At 47.1% G+C, this 15,000-nt stretch overlaps 3 protein-coding genes across 3 annotated transcripts in view; 2 read left to right on the top strand and 1 right to left on the bottom strand.

The window, feature by feature from the left end:
- The first annotated feature begins 1,195 nt into the window (after nt 1-1,195).
- On the top strand, nt 1,196-5,023 carry rpl35a (ribosomal protein L35a). The gene is made up of 5 exons (XM_080007012.1): nt 1,196-1,232; nt 1,976-2,012; nt 2,227-2,379; nt 4,467-4,611; nt 4,950-5,023. Exons 2-5 carry the CDS (start codon nt 2,002-2,004, stop codon nt 4,971-4,973), a joined length of 333 nt encoding a protein of 110 aa, XP_079863138.1. The 5' UTR covers nt 1,196-1,232; nt 1,976-2,001; the 3' UTR covers nt 4,974-5,023.
- A 1,505-nt stretch (nt 5,024-6,528) lies between these two features.
- On the top strand, nt 6,529-10,980 carry LOC307235045 (S-arrestin-like; the record flags this gene model as incomplete). Its single annotated transcript, XM_080007001.1, has 14 exons — nt 6,529-6,576; nt 6,947-7,007; nt 7,120-7,164; nt 7,297-7,496; nt 7,858-7,917; nt 7,996-8,063; nt 8,177-8,312; nt 8,981-9,065; nt 9,135-9,207; nt 9,308-9,445; nt 9,552-9,629; nt 10,067-10,081; nt 10,451-10,515; nt 10,934-10,980. 14 exons carry the CDS (start codon nt 6,529-6,531, stop codon nt 10,978-10,980), a joined length of 1,119 nt encoding a protein of 372 aa, XP_079863127.1.
- Nucleotides 10,981-13,925: 2,945 nt separating this feature from the next.
- The window catches only part of LOC307235271 (uncharacterized protein), a gene marked incomplete at both ends in the record, with an annotated part of 5,657 nt that continues 4,582 nt past the window's right edge, over nt 13,926-15,000 (bottom strand). The window contains 2 exons of the mRNA XM_080007305.1: nt 13,926-14,857; nt 14,965-15,000. The exon at nt 14,965-15,000 is cut by the window's right edge and continues 45 nt beyond it. Of these exons, the coding sequence (XP_079863431.1) occupies nt 13,926-14,857; nt 14,965-15,000 (968 nt within the window). The remainder of the gene's footprint in view (nt 14,858-14,964) is intronic.

Here is a 15,000-nt window from a genome sequence, read left to right on the forward strand (position 1 = left end):
CGACATTGATTATAAATGACGCGTTTTAGTTCCACACAGAGCGGAGTAGATGACGTTTCGTCGACGCTGACGGTGACGACGAGCCGCGTGCAGGCTGCAGGTGAAGGGGCTGCACTACCGCCTCAGACCACCGCGTGGCGCTGTCCTCCCGCTTTCATTGAATTTTCCGGTTTCCAAAAACGATGAATTTTGTTGTGATTTGAATTCTCAGCTTTTCGACGTGATTTAGCCTTGAATCCACGAGGCGTTAATAACAACACGTATAAACACACCTTGCAAGCCCTTACAATATGTTGCCAATTTCTTTATTTTATACTGTCAATTATTTCATAAACAAACATTTTACAATTCCTGATTCACTCTTCTCCCTTTATAAGTGAATTAAATGTTCTCTGTAAATATGTTCATCTCATAAACAATAAGAAAAGCCAAATGTTTAATGTCTGACGTATGTCGTCCATCTTATGTATTTTTACTTTATTCTTCTTTTGTTTATTTTCACATTTTAATATTTTTTCCACATGATGTTTCTGTTCTGCCACATTCGCTGCTGATTTGCTCCACTTTGTTTGTCAACACTTGTCAAATACAAATAAACACATTAATAAATACATAAATAAACACAACATAAACCCATAAATAGATCCATAAATGAACACATAAATAATAAATACATGATAATAAATACATGATAATAAATACATGATAATAAATACATAATAATAAATACATAAATAATAAATAAATAGATGATAAATACATAGATAATAAATAAATACATAATAAATACATAGATCATAAATAAATACATAATAAATACATATATAATAAATAAATACATAATAAATAAATACATAATAAATACATAGATAATAAATAAATGTCCTTGTTGCTAAGCGTTGAGCTTGTTTCTATTGCTGTAAAACGGTCACCATGGTAATGCTACGGGCCGCCTGCATCAAAAAAGCAACATTTCTCAGCGAAATCTATTTTTCCGCGACTTTTACAATTAACTGATAAGATTAAAAAAAACATATATATGTGTATATGTATATATATAGAGGGAGAGAGAGAGAGAGAGACCATTTATTCGTTGTAATACGTAAGTTGTTGAAAGTTGATCGCTACAGATGTAATATATGATCAGGCGCCACTCAGGCCACCTACGTCAACAATAATTTCCCAGCATGCCTTGGCGAGTTCCTTTTCCTCCATCTTTACTGTCGGTGCAGGTAAGAGAGTGAAAACCCTGTGAAAGAATCGGAACATACGCCCGCACAGAATCCATCCTTCATATTCATACATGTCAACATGAAACAGAAGCCACCTCCGCCGGGCGCTCGGCGGGTTTCGGGGCTTCTGTCGCCCCGGATGGCGGAGATCCAGCTCGGATGGCGCTTGCTAGCTCAGCCCGCCCGCTCCCGGTTATGAGTCCCAAACCGCCGAGCTGTTATTTTCAGCGGTTGCTCTAAAAGCGACTCTTCCCGGTCCACTGGCCCCAAGCCGCTGCTCCCGGTGCCGCGTGTACACCCAGTCACCGTGTGGTCGTTGAAGCAGCGAGGCGGCCAACGTGACTAGCGGTGCGGCGGAACGTAGAGCGGGTCCCTCTCAACGGAGCCGCGAAGGGTTCATCACCCGAGCACCAGGCGCCCGGGACGCTCGTTGGGGGCACGGAACGTGTCGCGTCGCGTCGCGTCGCGTCGCGTCGGCTTTGACCGAAAATGTCACTGAACTTCCGGTTCTATCTGCTCGGTTACGATCACCTGGACGTAACGCGAGGCACCGACCATCAGAGTCCCAGGTCCTTGTCTCTGAGCAAACGTGGGCGATACAAGGCTGGTCCTGGTCCGGGTCCGGGTCCGGGGCGGTTCTGTTTGTAGTAGTTGAACTGTCTCATTTCGTTCCGAATAAAACTCCGAACTACATCCTCCAAAACCAGGTGACTTGACCCGCTGTGTTCTCCTCTGGTTCGCAGGTTTCTACGCCTGGAGAAGACTCAGAATGCCAGGAAGGTGAGTGGAGGTGCACCCGGCACGTTTTAATGCCTTGTTGAAATCATTTGCTGCGCTGTCCAGTCCTGAGGATATTTGATGGTTTTACAAATAGTTGTTCTCACTGTACACACAGTGTCTAAATTTTGAGTCGAGGCACATTTTTGGATGCGATACATTTTCTTGTGTATAAACTGTCATTGAGTTTGTGGTGGAAATGTCATCTCTGTCCCAGACTGTGGAGCAAGGCAATCTTTGCCGGCTACAAGCGCGGCCTGAGAAATCAGCGCGAGCACACGGCTCTGCTGAAGGTGGAGGGAGTTTACACCCGGGATGAGGTGGACTTCTACCTGGGGAAGCGCTGCGCATACGTCTACAAGGCCAAGAAGTGAGAACCTGTTCATTCTATTTGAGTGTGTGGCGCACGGCACCGATTCTGACGTGGTCAGGGCTTCTGTTCCCTGCAACTCAGTGGCTAGGGGTTGAATTCAGACATCTGCAACACTTACTTTTACATATTTTGGCCTATATGTAGTGTCTGTTTACACGCTCACTCACCTAGTGTGAGCGTGTGCCAACGTCCACTTTGAGGTTGTCGTAGCAACACAGGCAAAGAGCAGAAGCCAAAACAGGGAGTTGAGGAAGCTGGAAGTGTTTTCCCAGATGAATCTGACAGACAGGCTGATGGGGGTGGGGTGGAGAGAAGGAGTTTGGTGTGCAACAGTGTTTGTTTGGTCACTCTGTCGGGTGGAGTAGCTGCACCTCCGCTGCCTCTGATTGGTGGAATGGATCTGTCACCAGGAAGTATCTTGACAAAGTTCTGTCTGAGCTGCGAGTCCAAAGCTGTGAAGCGCTGAAAGGTAACCTCAGACGGTGCATGTATTGATCTGATCAGTTCTGGTATTAATCAATACAGACAGTTTGGGATGATTGGTATTTAATTCATTCCTCTCTGTTAAGGGTATTCATTTGCTGCTTTGAGTCAGGATGTCACTTTAATATCTTCATGTTAGAGCTGGGTCTTTGACTCAGGTTGTGTTTCCATTAAACACTCGCTGTTAGAGATGCTGTGGTACATCCTATACTGAGTGTTACACAGCTACTTACTGCTAAGCCTGTATGAGTGGATTATTATTATTATTATTATTATAACACCGTGTAGAACATGAACCGATTCAGAGAATGAAGGCTGTAGAACTTTGTTTTATCTTGTTTGACAGAACTGAAAAAGATGAATAAACAAATCCACGAGTGAAAAACAATTCTTTAAAAATAGTGTTAAATGGCAGCCACTGAGTCAAATGAGACCTTTAGAATAAATAGAAGATGAACCTTTTAAACAGCATCTAGGTTCTCCTGCGACTGCAGTGCTCTGCTTTACCTTCATGTTTGACAGTTTGGTGTCTTTGGTGACTTGTTTCGGTTTGAACTGTTGATTAAATTTAGTAAAACTGTTGTTACAGTCAACATATCACTGTGATTATTTACAAGTAAAGTCTTCCCGTAAAACATCCTGTTTTTATAAATACTGTCATAGCAACGGGGGCCACACAGGTTGTTTTTGGAACGGAACAGTCGCTGAACCCAGTTTAAAGAACATTTAGGAAACAAACACAAATAAATAAATGTAAAATAAAGCCGGCGCCGCCCGCACAGGGTGCATCGCTGTCTGGAGGAGAAATACAAAACACTTTGTTTTTCATTTTCAATTCAAGAAGCGAAGCAAACAAAATCAATCTTTATGAGATACTACAAATAAATATTAATGTATTATAATTACAAGATCTGCACAGAGCGAGGAAGTGACATCTGATCAAAAGTGGTTACTAGACAGCTGAGTGCAGAGGGCGGGGGCCTCCACCCTCCACTCCAGTTCCAGAACACTGTCAACTGCACCAACACGGTTTCAATGCTCGAATTTTTCCTGCTGGACAAAATAATTATCAATGAAATTGTTAATCGATGTAGTCGATTGACAATTAAAATGTAGTCGATTGACAATTAAAATAAAAAAATCCCAGGCCTCGTACTCGCTAATACTGATCCAGCATTTTGGGCTGTTTGAGGCATCCCAACACTGCTACAGTAACAAGTGTAGTGACGGTGCTGGAGGGTCACAAGTGTTGACGTGCAGCAAACGTGTGTTTTCTGATGCGCTTCACACGTCAGCGCTTTGTCAAAAGTCCTGATCAACAAGTCACTTTGTGGTGCTTGTTGTGGACGTACTACTTTTATCATTCTATGTAATAATTCCTTGCATGATGTAATTAAGTAACACAATTAGTCTTTATTCATAAGATGACACTTTAGTAAAAGAAAATGTGTCTTTGTGGTAAGCAGCACATTAAAGAACAGGCTGTTTCTGACTCAAGTCAAAGTGTTCAGTTGTCATGGAGCCGGAACGAGTTTTAAAAGCCTCTTCGGGTCGCTCGGTACGTGTGAAAGTCTGACCTTTGACATCCTCCTCCTCCTCAGGAACACGGTGACTCCCGGTGGGAAGCCCAACAAGACTCGCGTCATCTGGGGGAAGGTGACGCGAGCTCACGGGAACAGTGGCATGGTGCGAGCCAAGTTCAGCAGCAACCTGCCGGCCAAGGCCATCGGACACAGGATCAGAGTGGTACGCCCTCACCCGGCTTTACTGCTAGTATTCATATTAGTGTTACTGCTAGTATTTATATTGGTGTTACTGCTAGTATTTATATTGGTGTTACTGCTAGTATTCATATTTGTGTTACTGCTAGTATTTATATTAGTCTTACTGCTAGTATTTATATTGGTGTTACTGCTAGTAGTTATATTAGGGTTACTGCTAGTATTTGTAGTAGTATTGTTAGGATTACTGGTAGTATTTGTTGAAGTAGTATTAGAATAACTGCTATTTGTAGTATTGTTATTAGTATTACTTGTGTTTGTAGTAGTATTTGTGGTGTACTCTAACAGTGTGTCCTCCTGCAGATGCTGTACCCGTCTCGTGTCTGAGCAGCTGTTGGTGTCGTGTACATAAAAAATAAAATAAACCGATGAGGTTGCTTGGTGTGTTATTGTCTGTTCTGTTACCATGGCAACCGCCTCCACTCCACTATGTCGTGTTCTTTTTTTACAATAAACTTCGCTTGTGTTCATTGAACCTTCAGCAAGAGACATTTAAAAACATTTAGGATTTGACGGCGCATTAAAATTCTAAACTGACGTGTTTTAAATGTTTTTCTTTTTTTAAATTGTAATTGTTTTCTATGTTCATTGCCTTTACAAAAAAAAACATTTAAAAATAAATCCCATATTTGATAATTGGTTCTAAAAGAAGCAGGAGACAGAACCAGCTCCTCGGTTCTCCTCTTGGAGTCGCTCAGAACCCTGATGTGACGACTTGGAGCTTCATCTTTGAGACAAGAAGGAAGATCTACGACAAAACACAGCTGCAAGCTACAACTGTTGGATGAACGTTGATGAAAGAATATTCTCCACCTTCAGTGCTACACAGAAGATGTGATCCACACTTAATATTGAATAATACTCCAGTATAGTTGGTGGTGCAGACGGTGGAGGCTGCGGGCGCTGCGGTGCTTCCTGTTCTGCTGCTCAGCAGGTTCCCGTTCGGCTGATGCTGGTTCTGCTGCAGGAGGAGCTTTACCGCCTCAGATGATCTGTGCTGAGCTCAGCACTCAGACTGCTGAGACGACAAGCCGCTAAGCTCCGCAGGACGCCGCGGCCCGGTAAACACTCCCTGTTGCTCGCACTGAACTAGTGATGAATTAAAGTTAAAACTCACTAGAATGGATCCTGAAGTGACATCACACATTCACTGGACTAAAGGATGAAATGTCCTGAATATGCCTTAAACCTTTGCTTTAGCTTGTATAGTGTATTGAGTCCATTAGTGGTAATGCAACTTTAATACATTTGGATGTGATATCAAACGAGGAGTTTGGAATTGATTGTCTTTCATTTGGCAAGTTGTCAATGGACGGATGAAGATGTACATGAAGGACTGGGTCTCATCAGTTCCCATTGAAGGCAGAGAAAACATGGAGACAAGATGATGAGGGAGAGTACGGGTGGAGTAGAGGTGGAGTACACTCCCTTATCTGTTCTTTTCTACTTCAATTTAATATTCAATTCAACATCAGTTCAATAATCAGGACATCAATGTTTTGATCAATATGTATTTAGGACATGAGTCTGTTTTGGAGATTGTGTGTGTGAGGATTAGAGTGTGTTGAGTAATAATCTGCACGCTGATGGAAAGCTGACAAGTGAAAACACTAGAGAGAGAGAGAGAGAGAGAGAGAGAGTATGTATGTGTGTGAGAGTAGATTATAAATGGATCCCTGTGACGCTCAGATCCATTCTGCTCCAGAGACACTAATACACTGAGGAAGCATCGATACAGGTCTGTGTCTGTCTGTCTGTACCTGTCTGTCTCATGTCTCACTTGTAAATTGTCAGACTTGAAGCTGTTTCCCCCGACGTTGATATTACAGTTAGTGAAGTGGTTTTATTTGATTTTATTTGATTTTATTTGCAGTCCGTCACCATGAGTCCCAAACATGTTGTCTTTAAGAAGGTTTCTCGAGACAAGTCGGTGAGTGAGAGGATCAGACGTGTTTGTGTGTGTTTGTAATGATTCCTTGTTTCATAAAGTAAATACGTTTAATATGTATGTTTCATTTCTATTAAACATCTGCAGAATTCAACTATTTTATCTTATGAAACTTAATCAATTATAGTTTTATTAAGTCAACGCTGAACCATTCCAACACGTTTAATCCAGTAAAACAGGGAGGGTCACTTACAGCACAAACTTAGTGACAAGACTGCCCTACCTGCCCTACCTGCCCTGCCTGCCCCTACCTGCCCTACCTGCCCCTACCTGCCCCTTAGTGCCCCTAACTGCCCTGGGCTGGTCACCCCCCAGGTGGCTCTGGACTCATGCTGTGCTGTGTTGCCTGCAGGTGGCCGTCTACATGGCCAAGAGGGACTTTGTGGATCACTGCGACTTTGTGGAACCAGTTGGTGAGTTCAGCTCTGAGCAGCGAGGCAGGAAACTGGACTTTTATTTGATTTACTGTTAAAACAGGGATTTCACAAAATATCAGCTACACTCAGATTGATCTCGTCCCCCCAGATGGAGTTGTGCTGATCGACCCCGTGCAGTTGAAAGGAAAGAAAGGTCACAACTTTAATAAACTGTGGAAAGTAATGTTTATTCAAAATGACCTCACAGATTCTACTGATGACTGATTCTTCCAAATTGTGTGTGTATGTGTGTGTGTGTGTGTGTGTGTGTGTGTGTGCGTTCCAGTGTACGTGATGCTGTCGTGCACGTTCCGCTATGGCCGGCAGGACATGGACGTGTTGGGCGTGGCCTTCCGCAGGGACCTCTTCCTGGTGACGCGGCAGGTTTTCCCTGAGCAGCAGGACAAGGAGAAGCTGATCCACAACAAGATGCAGCACAAGCTGCTGGAAAAACTGGGAAACAACGCCTTCCCCTTCTTCTTCCAGGTGCCTTGAGCAGACGTAGAGGAGAGTGGAAGAGAGGGAGAGTAGAATAGAAGTAGAGTAGAACAGGTACCATACATGTTTCCATTGATGGTGGAATGAGTCGTTGGGATTCTTAAAGTCTTCCATTGTAGTTTCTATGCAGCGCCACCACATGGCGCCACCAGCTAGTGTTAGCATTAGTGTGGAGGTCGAGCGGTACCAGGGAGGTGAAGCCAGGAGGTAATCCAAGGTGTTCCATGGATCCTTGAATAACGTTCCAAGGTGTTCCATGGATCCTTGAATAATATTTTAACAATAATTGATGACTTCATTGTTTTGGATGGGTGGAGGTGAAGTTTAACCTCCGTCTGTTCCTCTCCAGTTCCCAGACAACCTGCCATGTTCTGTGGCTCTGCAGCCTGGACCCTCCGATGTGGGGAAGGTACCTGTCTGGCTGTCTGTCTGTCTGTCCGTCTGTCTCTGTCTGTCTGTCTGTCTGACGCTTGATGTGTTTTGGCAGAAATGTGCAGTGGAGTTTGAAGTGACGGCTTTCTGCGCCGAAAACAAGGATGAACGGATTGACAAACAGTGTGTACACACACAAACACACACACTCACACACACACACACACACACAAACACACACACTCACACACACACACACACACACACACACTGTTCAGTGTTGGTGTCTCCTGCAGGAGCTCGGTCCGTCTGTCCATCCGTAAGATCCAGTTTGCTCCAGAGAGCAGCGGCGTCCAGCCCAGCGCCGAGACCACCTTCGAGTTCCTCATGTCTGAGAAGCCTCTGCACCTGAAAGTCACCCTGCAGAAGGAGGTGAGACAGGCAGGCAGGCAGACGGGCAGGCAGATCAATAGACACACAGTGAGACAGGCACATCCCCTTCTGGAATCCCCCAATGAACCTAGAGGGTCAGAGAGCGGTGCGGCAGGGGCCCCCCTGGCGGACGGGAGGGGCCGAGACAACCAACGTCTGAGAAGACGGGGGACGGGAACATCGTTGGGGCCGGAGAGACCCGGGGCCGCTCCTGGAGTCAGGTCCGGGAGTGGAGCTCGCAACTCCTTGGAATCTGTCCTACTCTGAAGCGGCCCCGGGGGCCGGGGACGCTCACCAATAGGTAGGCACCGCTGAACGAGAGCGGTGGGAGTCAGGGTGGAAGACAGCGATGGAGACCTGGAGGGGCGTGGCCAGGGAGGCATGTGACCCCGAGCCGCACCTTGGTACTGGACTCCTTCCTGTCTCACTGCATGAACCACCACCAGGAGGCTGGGCTGAAGGTGAAGGTGCTCCGCCCTGTGGGAAGCCTCCACAACAAGAGAGTGGAACAGCGTCATATGGCTGTCTAATTGCCTGTCTCTCTCTCTGGGGTCTATCTGCCTGTCTCTCTTTCTCTGGGGTTTACGTGCCTGTCTCTCTGGTCTAACTGCCTCTCTCTCTCTCTCTCTCGCTCTCTGGGGTCGGACTGTCTGTCTCTCTCTCTGTAGACATATTACCATGGTGAACCAGTTACAGCCAGTGTTGAGATCACAAACTCCTCCAGCAGAAACATTAAGGACATCAGTGTCTCAGGTGAGGTTTGTTTGCTCAACTTTCTGTCTGTCTGTCTGTCTGTCTGACTGCCTGTTTCTTTCTGTCCAGTTGAACAGGTGACCAATGTGGTACTTTATTCTAATGACAAGTACATCAAATCAGTTGCCAAGGAGGAGACTTTGTAAGTAACTCTGTCTGTCTGTCTGTCTGTCTGTCTGTCTGTCTGTCTGTCTTGATATTGAGAGTATCCTGACAGTGTCTGGATGCCCTGTGTCCTCCAGAGACGCTGTCCCCTCTGGAACCATCCTGAAGAAGAGCTACACCCTGCACCCCGTCCTGGACCACAACAAGGAGCGGCGGGGCATGGCGCTGGACGGGAGGCTTAAGCACCAGGACACCAACCTGGCGTCCTCCAGCATGTAGGCCGCTCCGCCCGCAGCTCCACCCCGGTGGGACGAACAGGAGTTATTTGAGTAATAATCTGACCCGCACACACGCTCCGCCCTGTTGTCTGTGTTCCTGCAGAGTGAAGGAGGAGGTGCTGAGGGAGGTGCAGGGGATGCTGGTCTCCTACCGCGTGGTGGTGAGGATGATGGCGACCGGGTGAGTTAACAGTAATTGATTGTCCACGCCCTCTTTCCACTCAAATGACATTGACAGGATTTCTGTGGAGGTTGATGAGGACTATGAGTGATCGTTGCTGATTTAGAAAAACATGAGAATTGAAAAGTTTCCTGAAACGCTGCTCCCACGCGCTGACCCCGCCCCCTGGTCTACCACACCCCCTGCTCCGACCACTTCCCCTGCGCTGACCACGCCCCCTGCCCTGACCCCCTACCGCTTCCGGTCGCCCCTTGTGGTCGCTGCTGGTGTTACGCAGGGTGAAACTTCAGTGTCAACGGGTTGGATTCCCCGTAAATGCATTAGCTCCGGCTGAGTGAGCTGTAGTGCCCATGAGCAAGGCAGCCAGCTGCAGGCACCCTGCAGTGAAACCTGAACTCATTCAACTTCTGTTTCTTCTCTGCTGCCTCCATCTACAGAGTGGTGGGATCAAGGTGAGACATGGAAATGACATCTTATATATATATACTAAATACTACTGTTATTGCTATATATTATACTACATACTGCTGTTAACAATATAATATACTACATACTACTGTTATTGCTATATAATATACTACATACTACTGTTAACAATATAATATACTACATACTACTGTTATTGCTATATAATATACTACATACTACTGTTAACAATATAATATACTACATACTACTGTTATTGCTATATAATATACTACATAGTACTGTAACTCTACTGTTATTATACCATCATTACTGTTTAATATAGTAATAATACTAGTTTAGTCAGCAGCCAATCAGAGCGCAGTATTCACAGCGTTGGTCTCAATGTGTTTCAGTGAAGTTTCTCTGGAGGTTCCATTCAGACTCATGAACCCGAAACCTGCACCAGGTAAACAACAAAGTGCTGCGGTTCCATTCCCTAAAGCAAGGCACTAGCACTGCGGGGTTGGGGGTTCTATTCCCTAGAGCAAGGCACTAACACTGCAGGGTTGGGGGTTCTATTCCCTGTGGCGCTCAATGGAGTAGTTTTCAGTTTATTCATGGTGTAGGTGATGATAATATTCAATGGAAGCATATTCAAATCTTTTATTTCCCTGTCTGTCTGCCTGTCTGTCTGTCTGCTTGTCTGTCTGTCTGTCAGCCAAGGAAAGGTGAGGCTGTTTTTTTGTCGTACTTCATAAAAAGGTTTTATACTTTTTATTTAAATGTTGCTGTTATGTGGACTCTATTAAAACGTCTGTAAATATTCTGTGTTTTTATCTGATATTAAACTGCTGTCTCTCTTTCTCCTTCTGTCTCTCCTCCCGTCTGTCTCTCAGTGAGTCCGACGACATGGTGTTTGAGGAGTTTAAGAGAGTTTATCTGAAAGGCATCATCGGCGACGACGACGAGTCTCCCACCGAGGCCTAGTATCCAAGATGGTCGCCCTCGCCCGCCGCGGCGCTGGCGTTTGGATCGACCGCCGCTCCCACAGCTGGGAGCCAATCAGGGGCGTGGCTCGTCTTGTTTTATGTCCACGACCCGCACGGTTAGAATGTTGTTGTTGTTGTTGTTGTTACCATGGCGATGCACTGTCAGTCGTAGAGAAGCATCACATGGTCCAGGACGGTGGTGTTGACCACAAACAACATGGATGAAACATATGAATGTAGATATTTCTATTATGTTTCATAGTTATAATTTAGAGACGTAACTGTGTTCCAGCTTCGTATTGTCAATTTTCTTTATTAATGTCATTAATAAAGAATATTTTATCCCATTCTTCAGCAGATTCTTCCTCTTGAATATCAACACTTCTGTCCAAGGTTCTGCTTCAGGATGAAGCAGGACGTGATCGTATCAGAGTTCTCCAATTTTTAAATGACTGATGAGAAGATTTGACCTAAAATTCCTCACAATCTGAGGTCACGTGATAAATGTTACAATCATACTTCCGTGTTCACATGGTTTTCGTGATGGAGCCGGCGTGCGCCTTGCTCATGGGCAGAACCCCTTCAGTGGTGAAGGCCTGCGTTATGAAGCTGCTATGAGCTGTCAGAGTAGGTCGCCGCTACAGGCCGGACTCAGCCAATCGCAGAGCTGATGCCCTGCCCCCTGCAGCGTGGAGGGATCTGATTGGCTGATGCCTTCGAATTCCGGCCTCAAGTTGAAGAGAATAAAATCTCTTTCCTTTCAAAGAAAACAGTTATTTCATTAAAACAATATTATTGTTAGAATTATTTCTCTCACAATATGAAATCTCAAATATGCTTTTGGTTTATATGTTTGATGTGGCTCCCAAAAAACGAATTAAACATTAAAGTTAGAAGAAATGTTTGCTGCTAAGTAAAGAAATTACATCTCCAAAAAGTAGACATTTTTCTAACGAAAAAAATAAAGTTCATCAAATCTTCTGAATGAGTTCAACCCGAAACAGACTCATATTTTTAATGTTTTTAATACTCTTTTTTAGAAAGTACAAATAACGTAGATTTAAATACTCTAGAAAGAGAGGGAGAGAGAGCAGGACATAGTGTAAACTGAGGATTCCAGGTTGGCCACAGTGCTGCCGGTTGCAAGGCGACAAACATTTTCACGTGGTGCTTCATGTCTGTTGCTAGGTGACAAACGTGTCACATGGTGCTTTGTGCCCGTTGCTCGGAGACAAACAGTGTCACATTGTGTTTCACGCCTGTTCGTAGGAGACAGACAATATAATGTGGTGCTTTGCGCCTATTGCTAGGGGACAGACAGTGTCCCATTGTGCTTCCCCATGTTGCTAGGCGACAAACAGTGTCACATGGTGCCTCCCGCCTGTTGCTAGGGGACAAACAGTGTCATGTGGTGCTTCACGCCTGTTGCCAGGTGACAAACTGTCACGTGGTGCTTTGCACCTGTTGCTAGGGGACCAACAGTGTCACATTGTACTTCACGCCTCTTGCTAGGCATCAGAATATGTAACGTGGTCCTTTGTGCCTGTTGCTAGAGAGTTGCTAGTCATTGTCGTGATTCACGCCTGTTGTAGGCGACAAACAGTGTGACGCGGTGCTTCACGCCTATTGCTAGGCGACGATGTCAACATGCTCTGATAGAGGGTTGTGTTTGATTTTTCCAAACTTACAGACAAACAATCTAGACTCCAACATGAAGACACCTGGACCGACTGTCCACCTTGGTACACACACACACACACACACACACGCACGCACGCACACGCATGCACGCACACACACACACACACACACGCACGCACGCACGCACGCACGCACGCACGCACGCACGCACACGCATGCACGCACACACACACACGCACACACACACACACGCACGCACGCACACGCATGCACACACACACACACACACACACACACACACACACACACACACACACACACACACACACACACACACACACGCACACACGCGCACGCACACACACACACACACACACACCATCAGACAGATGGTGTTTCCCTGCCACGCACCTCTACCTGACCGGAACCTGAACCTCTGCTGCTGCTGGACACTGGGCGTGGCCCCGGGCCGTGGATCGTCCTCCAGTTGTTCCTTGTATTGGAGACAATTTCCAACTCAAACAAACAACCGGGAATCCTCTGACAAAGCTGCACGGACCCAGATCAGATTCACTTTGAGGGAATGGGCGTGTGATGTGGCTCAGCGATCCAATGGGAGCAGCTTTGTTCCCAGTTGAAGACCGTGAGGCGCTCCCAGCCCCGCCCGGTCGGAGGACAGTGGGTTTGAGAAGGGAGGGTGGTGTCAGGGGATGGTCAGATGCTCGCTGGCAGAAACAGGAGAGGAAGCTCCACACAAAGAAGACAAACAACACCCGCTAAAGCCTTCACACGGAAACAATGTGCTGGAACGATCGCGCCCAGACAACAGTATCACATCCCCGCACCGACGCCCAGGGCGTGGCAGGGAGCGCATTCTCTGGATGAAGAGGAAGAGGAAACCTTTCTCTGTAATAGTCTAAATAAACGGATTCATCAATGATATCGATCAAGATGAAAAACAAAGACATTGGAACAATAGGGGACACAGGTCCCGTCGAAAAACAAACGACCCAAGGTCTGATCTACATGGTGATTTTCCTTTGGTTCCAAAAACAAGTGAAACTCACGGGACGCTCAAGAGGAATGTGGAACAGCACGGACATGGCTGCGACTGGGAGCAACTTTATTTCTGGTTAAATACACAAGATGGCTGATCTATAGCTTATTTATTTGTTATCTGTTGGTGCTTTGCTCCGAGGTTGTTCTCAGGAACAATGTCTATCGATCGTTTGGTGGAATGACTTCATCAGCGAGGCGTCTATGCGTTGAAAGCTGTGGTTGTCGGGGGGCCGGTGGGCTCGGGGTCGCCCCAGAGGTACTGGGCCCCGAAGAGGGCCATTGGGAACAGGGGTTCCCTCAGCTGGAGCATGTCGCAGGTGTCTGGGTGCAGCAGGAAGCCGGAGAAGATGCTGCTGGTCTCGCCGCCGGCGAACATGCCGTTGGTGGTCTGATCCTTGACCTGCAGCCAGACAGCGTCCCCCCTGGCCAGCCACAGCACCACCTGCTGGGACATGGTGCCCAGCTCGGACGGCTCCGTGTTCTTCACCACCGGCAGGAAGTTGTGGAACAGCCCCACCTTGAGGATGCGCTCGAAGACGGTGAGGGAGTAGCTGAAGACGTAGGTGCCGTTGACGGGGGCGGTGTAGATGCCCATGGGGTCGTAGTGGCCCTGTCGGTTGGAGAGGATTTGGGAGAAGGCCACGGGGGCGTTGGGCAGGGGGAAGCTGGTGCTCAGCCCTGCGGAAAAGGAGGACTGGACCATGGGCATACAGGGGCCTGGCATGCCCGTCATCCCTATGGCCCCCAGATCCCCCTTTCCACCCTGCTGTCCTTTGTCCCCTGAGGGCCCCATCTGCCCTGTTTCCCCAAAGTCTCCCTTTTCTCCCTTCACCCCTGGGGATCCTTCTGCTCCATCCTGACAGCTGCAGTCTCCGTCCGGCCCCACCTCTCCCTTCTGACCTTTAGATCCAGGGGCTCCAGTGGCTCCAGCAATGCCGGCGTCCCCCCCGGGGCCCTTGGCCCCAGCAGGGCCCATGAGTCCGAGCAGCCCCCTGGGTCCCGCGGGTCCAGGCAGACCGGGGGGTCCCGGGGGCCCCTGCACCGCCTCGCAGCTGTCTGGACAGACACCGTCATCTCCTTTGAGACCTTGGTCCCCAGGGGGCCCCAGCAGACCGTACTCCCCCTTGTCACCTGGACAGAAGAGGGACCTGTTCAGTTCATGTCTCTCAGACGACAGAGAGTGTCAGCGTTAGTTCACTAATCACTCGAACAGTTTGAGCACACGACACTGTCTTTACCTTTAAATCCTCTCCCTCCTTTGGGCCCCATGGAGC

Source organism: Zeus faber (assembly GCF_960531495.2).
Source record: "Zeus faber genome assembly, chromosome: 9".
Lineage (NCBI taxonomy): Eukaryota > Metazoa > Chordata > Actinopteri > Zeiformes > Zeidae > Zeus > Zeus faber.

What these genes read in the sequence shown, in the direction of transcription:
- rpl35a (XM_080007012.1), top strand. An exon ending in TACGTCTACAAGGCCAAGAA is followed by an intron (nt 2,380 to 4,466) that starts GTGAGAACCTGT and finishes CCTCCTCCTCAG; the next exon opens with GAACACGGTGACTCCCGGTG. An exon ending in TCGGACACAGGATCAGAGTG is followed by an intron (nt 4,612 to 4,949) that starts GTACGCCCTCAC and finishes GTCCTCCTGCAG; the next exon opens with ATGCTGTACCCGTCTCGTGT.